This window comes from Galeopterus variegatus, unplaced genomic scaffold (assembly GCF_000696425.1).
Source record: "Galeopterus variegatus unplaced genomic scaffold, G_variegatus-3.0.2 Scaffold2977, whole genome shotgun sequence".
Classification (NCBI taxonomy): Eukaryota; Metazoa; Chordata; class Mammalia; order Dermoptera; family Cynocephalidae; genus Galeopterus; species Galeopterus variegatus.
Window position 1 is genome coordinate 374709 of NW_007729088.1, and position 6417 is coordinate 381125.

Here is a 6417-nt window from a genome sequence, read left to right on the forward strand (position 1 = left end):
TCTCCTTTCTGTCTCTAAACTTGCCTATCCTTGCCATTTCATAGAAATGAAATGATAAATATGTGGTCTTTTGTATGTGACTTCTTTCACTCAACCTAATGTTTTCAAGGTTCATTGTGTTGGAGCGTGTGCTGATAAATACGTGGTCTTTTGTATGTGACTTCTTTCACTCAACCTAATGTTTTCAAGGTTCACTGTGTTGGAGCGTGTGTCGGTACTTCATTCCTTTTTATGGCTGAATAATATTTCTTTTTATAAATACACCACTTTGTTTATCTATTCATCAGGTGATGGATATTTGGGTTGTTTCCACTTTGGGAGCTATTATTAGTGGTGCTGCTGTGAACATTCATGTGCAAGGCTTTGTGTGGAAATATATTTTTAATTCTCTTGAGTATTTTCCTAATACTTTTGTAGTCTTGTTCTTCACATTTACACCTTTAATCCATCTGAACTAGATTTTGGTATGAAGTGGTCATATCAGAACCAAGTTCTTATCTTTCACTTAAAATTTATCATAAATATTATTAAAATGATATTAATTGATAATCTTTTTTACCAGTTATAGATGTAGATTGTTCTCTGCAAATATGTCACTTTGTCCATAGTATAGAAGCATGCATTAAAATCTAAGCACAGATTTTCACTACAGTTAGAAGTTAAATAGGTTAGAATATTTTACTTTATTAACATTAGGAGGAATAGCATTATTTTATTTAATGATAATACCTTAATGAGTGGACAGAATTCATTGTAAGGACAACTACATAATATGCAGGACCCACTACAAAATGAAAATGTGGGGCTCTGGCCTGGGGTGGGGAAGTCACTGTCCTTTCCCCATGGGCCCACTGCTCCAACCCACGGTAAACAGGCATCTTTCCAAGGGCTTGCAACCTCTGAGCCAGGATGCATTAAACACCTGGGTGAAGGGTGGGCAAGAGGTGCACCACACTGAGTTGCCAGCTAAGCACACCATGGCACTGCCTGCCCAGGGTGGGGACTGCTTTGCTCTGACCAGGGACTTCATGGCTCTTGTGCCTAACCCTGACCCTCTCCGTACCTGTGTCCAGGACCCCACTGGGGGTAGAGGGTGATGGCTGAATGTGGACCTCTCAGTTGTCACCTCTGGCAGAGGGAGGCAGCAGTCATGAGGCATGGATGAGCTGGCCCCCTGGGGCCCAAGGTGCCAGGGCAGGGACCAGGGGGAAAGAACCCATCATGGAGAGAGACCATGAGAAATGGGAACCACATGGTAGTCGAGGCTTCAAGCCCTCAGACACGCTCCATTGTCTCACTGGACTTCACTTAAAAACATAAAAATCAAAGGCAAAATGATAACAAATTTTAAGAAGGTGACCTCAGAGCATCAAACTCCAAGTGTGAGACCCTTCAGAGCACTCAGCCCTGAGCTGTCCGTGGGTCCCACTCTCATGAAGCCAGCCCTGCTCTATGTGATTTCTTAACTTTTTAACATTCTTTAAACATTTGGCTCTGCATATGAAATAAATATAAAATAAAGCATGGTGCTGAACATTTTAAATTAAATGAGTTTAAAGTGTATTTGTGTTGTCTTTGGTTAATGGCATTATTAATGATTTTTACCTCATTCTTTGCACTTTTTTGTGTGTTTTCTAGGTTTCCTAGAATGAAATGAGTTACTTTTGTCATTAATCAAACCCTGATGTTATGTAAATGTGCTTTACTAAATATTATTTTATATAAGTGTGATATGTTATAATTCTGTCTCCATTTTTGGTGGGAATACATATTTTAGTACTTTAACTTAAAAAACGGTTTCTTTCCTTACCCAGGTCTATTAATATAAGATTAGCCAATTGCATGGATACTCCTCATATTGAAAATCTCATCAGCACCACCATGTCAGGTAAATCATATTGGAGAATTTAGCCCAATACAATGAGGCTCACAGAGACCCTGTAAGTACCTGATGCAACCAGACCTCATGATACAGGATTATTAGGACCCGTGCAGCTTCAGCTCTGCAGCTTGCTTTGACCTCAGTTGGCAAATCATGTGGTGGGGAGTGGCAGGGGTGGGGTAGAAGATGGGAACAAGAGGAGGAAACAAGGAAACTGGGGTTTTGAAAAGTGAGGCTATTCTCCTCAGTGGTGGCCCCCAGTCAGATACCTTATGTCCCTAACATGGGGAGGGAAAATTTGGACTTGATCCAGACAAACATCACAAACTACAATAGATTCTAGTCTTCAGAATAGGCAAATACAATCGTGATTAGGGAAAGGTGGCTCAGGAATCTGTGAGTATCTGTTGCCCACCCCAGCAGCATTGACTATCACATTAGGGTAGCGGGACCCCATCTGACCCTACTGGATGATGAGTTTGACCAGACCCTTTTGTTGAGTTGGCTGCATCCTTGAGGGTTGGATGGGCTGGGAAAGATCCTGTATGACAGATGTTGAGTTCTATTTCTAGTGTAGCGACACATTATGTACCATGGCAAAGGGCAGGCTAGTAGGCATCCTTACGTTAGCACAGCTGTCTTAAGGGCCATGCCTGTTCATTGGACTAGACATGGAATGATGCATATAGTTAGAGAACCAGGCAGTTATTTTTTTGATACACTTATTTTTTAAAAAAATTATTGCAATATGACCAAAAAACAGTTTGATGGATTTCACAATTTGAATGTATCATGTACCAGCACCTGTTTCAAGAAGTAGACTAGCTCCAGCTGGCCAGAAGTCCCCATCATGCTTCTGTACAGGCACTTTCCCCCTAGGTTACTACCACCGCAGCTTCTAAGATCAGAGATCAGTTATGCGTATTTTGAACTTTATGTAAATGGAAACATACAGTTTGTTTTCTGATACCAGGTTTCTTTTGCTCAGCAGTGGTTAAGTGACTCATCTATATTATGGTGTAAAATATTTCATTGCATGAATATTTCTTCATTCCATTGCTAAAGTCATCTGGGGAGTTTCAAGTTATTTTCTATTTCAGAAAAAGATCTTTAGGTTCTTTTTTATTCAATTTATTTTTTTATTTTAATTATTCAGTATACAATGTAGTTGATTTTTGTGTCCCTTTACCAATTTCTCTTACCCATCTCCCTCTCCCCCCACCCACCCACCAATGTCATGTCTGTTCACTTGTCCTAAGTTCAAGGAATTGTGATTGTTGTGTCTTCTTCCCTGTCCCCCCACTGTTTGTTTGTATATTTATTTATTTATTTTTAGCTCCCACAAATAAGTGAGAACATGTGGTATTTCTCTTTCTGTGCACGACTTATTTCACTTAATATAATTTTTCTAAGTCCATCCATGTTGCTGCAAATGGTAGTATTTCATTCTGTTTTATAGCACAGCAGTATTCCATGGTGTAGATATACCACAGTTTCCTTATCCACTCGTCTGATGATGGACATTTGGGCTGGTTCCAACTCTTGGCTATTGTAAATAGTGCTGCAATAAACATGGGAGTACAGGTATCCCTTTGGCATGATGACTTCCATTCCTCTGGATATATTCCCAGCAGTGGAATAGCTGGGTCATGTGGGAGATCTATCTGTAATTGTTTGAGGAACCTCCACACCATTTTCTATAAAGGCTGCACCATTTGGCAGTCCCACCAACAGTGTAGGAGAGTTCCTTTTTCTCTGCAACCTCACCAGAATTTATCATTCTCAGTCTTTTGGATATTAGCCATCCTAACTGGAGTGAATATTTTGGATATTAGCCATCCTAACTGGAGTGAATAGTATCTCAGTGTGGTTTTGATTTGCATTTCCCAAATACTGAGTGATGTTGAGCATTTTTTCATGTATCTGTTGGCCATTTGCATATCTTCCTTTGAGAAATGCCTATTCAGCTCCTTTGCCCATTTTTGAATTGGGTTACTTGTTTTTTGTTGTAAAGTTGTTTGAGTTCCTTGTATATTCTGGATATTAACCCTTTGTCAGATGTATATTTTGCAAATATTTTCTCCCATTCTGTTGGTTGTCTTTTCACTCTGTTAAGTTTTTTCTTTTGCTGTACAGAAGGTTTTTAGTTTGATATAATCCCATTTGTTTATTTTTCCATTGGTTGCCTATGCCTTTGGGGTTGTATTCATGATGTCTGTACCCACTGCTACTTCCTGGAGTGTTTCCCGTATGTTTTTCTTAAGGAGTTTTATTGTTCCAGGATGTATATTTAATTCTTTAATCCATTTTGAGTTGATTTTAGTATATGGTGAGAGGTATGGTTCTAGTTTCATTCTCCTGCATATGGATATCCAGCTTTCCCACACCATTTGCTGAAGAGGCAGTCTCTTCCCCAGTGTATAGGCTTGGTGCCTTTGTCAAAGATCAGATGGCTGTAGGTGTGTGGGTTGATTTCTGGATTCTCTATTCTATTCCATTGATCAGTGTGTCTGTTTTTATGCCAGTACCATGCTGTATTGGTTATTATAGCTTTGTAGTATAGTTTAAAGTCAGATAGTGTTATGCCTCCAGCTTTATTTTTTTTGCTCAGAATTGCTTCGGCTATGTGTGGTCTTTTGTTATTCCATACAAATGTTAGGATAGTTTTTTCCATTTCTGAGAAAAATGTAATTGGAATTTTGATGGGGATTTTATTGAATCTGTAGATCACTTTGGGTAGTATGAACATTTTCACAACTGATTCTTCCAATCCAAGAGCATGGGATATATATCCATCTTCCTGTGTCGTCTTTAATTTCTCTCAACAGTGGTTGTAGTTTTCATTGTAGGGATTTTTCACCTCCATGGTTAACTTTATTCCTAAGGATTTTACTTTTTTGGTGGCTATTGTAAATGGGCTAGCTTTCTTGATTTCTTTTTTTGCATGTTCACTGTTGGAGTATAGAAATGCTAATGATTTTTGTGTGTTGATTTTGTGTTCTGCAACTTTGTTGAAATCATTTATCAACTCTAAGAGTTTTTTGTACAGACTTTAGGCTGTTTGATATATAGGATCATATCATCCACAAATAGGAACAGTTTGACTTCATCTTTTCCAATCTGGATGCCCTTTATACCCTTTTCTTCTCTTATTACTTTGGGTAGTACTTTCAACACTATGTTGAATAGGCATGGTGAGAGTGGGCATGCTTGTCTAGTTCCTGTTCTTAAGGGAAAAGCTTTCAGCTTTTCTTCATTCATGATGATATTGGCAGTGGGCTTATCATATAATGGCTTTAATTATATGGCGATATATTCTGTCTATAGCTAATTTGTAGAGAGTCTTTATCATGAACAAATGTTGAATTTTATCAAATGCTTTTTCAGAGTCCATAGAGATGATCATATGGTCTTTGTCTTTGCTTTTATTGACATAGTGTATCACATTTATTGATTTGTGTGTGTTGAACCAACCTTGCATTCCTGGGATGAATCCAACTTGATCATGGTGTATAGTTTTGTGTATGTGTTGCTGTATTCCATTAGCTAGTATTTTATTGAGGATTTTTGGATCTGTATTCATCAAGGATATAGGCCTGTATTTTCTATTTTTGTTGTATCTTTGTCTGGTTTTGGTATCAGGGTGATGTTTGCCTCATAGAATGAGTTTGGGAGAATGGCCTCTGTTTCAACCATTTGGAATAGTTCATAGAGAATTGGTATCAGTTCCTCTTTGAAGGTTTGGTAGAACTCTGCAGTGAAACCATCTGGTCCTATTCTTTTCTTTGTTGATAGCCTTTTGATAACAACTTCAATATCTTTTATTGTTATTGGTCTCTTCAGATTTTCTGTATCTTCTTGGCTCAGTTTTGGTTGTTTGTGTGTGTCCAGACAGAAAATTATCCATTTCCTCCAGATTTTCAAATTCATTGCTATATAGTTGTTTATAGTAGTCTCTAATGATTCCTTGTATTTCTTAGATCTCAGTTGTAATACCACCTTTTTCATTTCTAATTTTTGTTATTTGGGTCTTCTCTCTTCTTTTTTAGTTAGTCTTGCTAAAGATTTGTCAATTGTATTTATCTTTTCATAAACCCAACTTTTTGTTTCATTTATCTTTTGTGTCATTTTTTGGGTTTCTATTTCATTTAGTTCTGCTCTGATCTTATTTCTTTCCATCTACTAACGTTGGGTTTGGATTGTTCTTGTTTTTCTAGATCTTTAAGATGGAGTGTTAGGTTGTTTATTTGCCATCTTTCCATTCTTCTGAAGTAAGCATTTAATGTGATTAATTTCCCCCTTAATACTGCTTTTGCTGTATCCCACAGGTTTTGGTATGAGGTGTCATTATTTTCATTAGTTTCAAGAAATTTTTTGATTTCCTGTTTAATTTCTTCTTGGAACTATTTGTCATTATGTAGAATGTTGTTTAATTTCCATGTGTTTGCGTAGTTTCTAGAGTTTTGTTTGTTATTAATTTCTTTTTTTTTTTGTCTTTTGTCTTTTTCCATGTCCGGCAACGGATCGCAACCCTA

At 37.6% G+C, this 6417-nt stretch overlaps 1 protein-coding gene across 1 annotated transcript in view; it reads left to right on the plus strand.

Moving 5' to 3' along the window:
• LOC103599469 overlaps positions 1–6417 on the plus strand; it is a 31999-nt gene that overhangs the window by 8229 nt on the left and 17353 nt on the right. The window contains exon 2 of the mRNA XM_008583608.1: positions 1815–1888. Coding sequence (XP_008581830.1) covers positions 1815–1888 — 74 coding nt within the window. The remainder of the gene's footprint in view (positions 1–1814; positions 1889–6417) is intronic.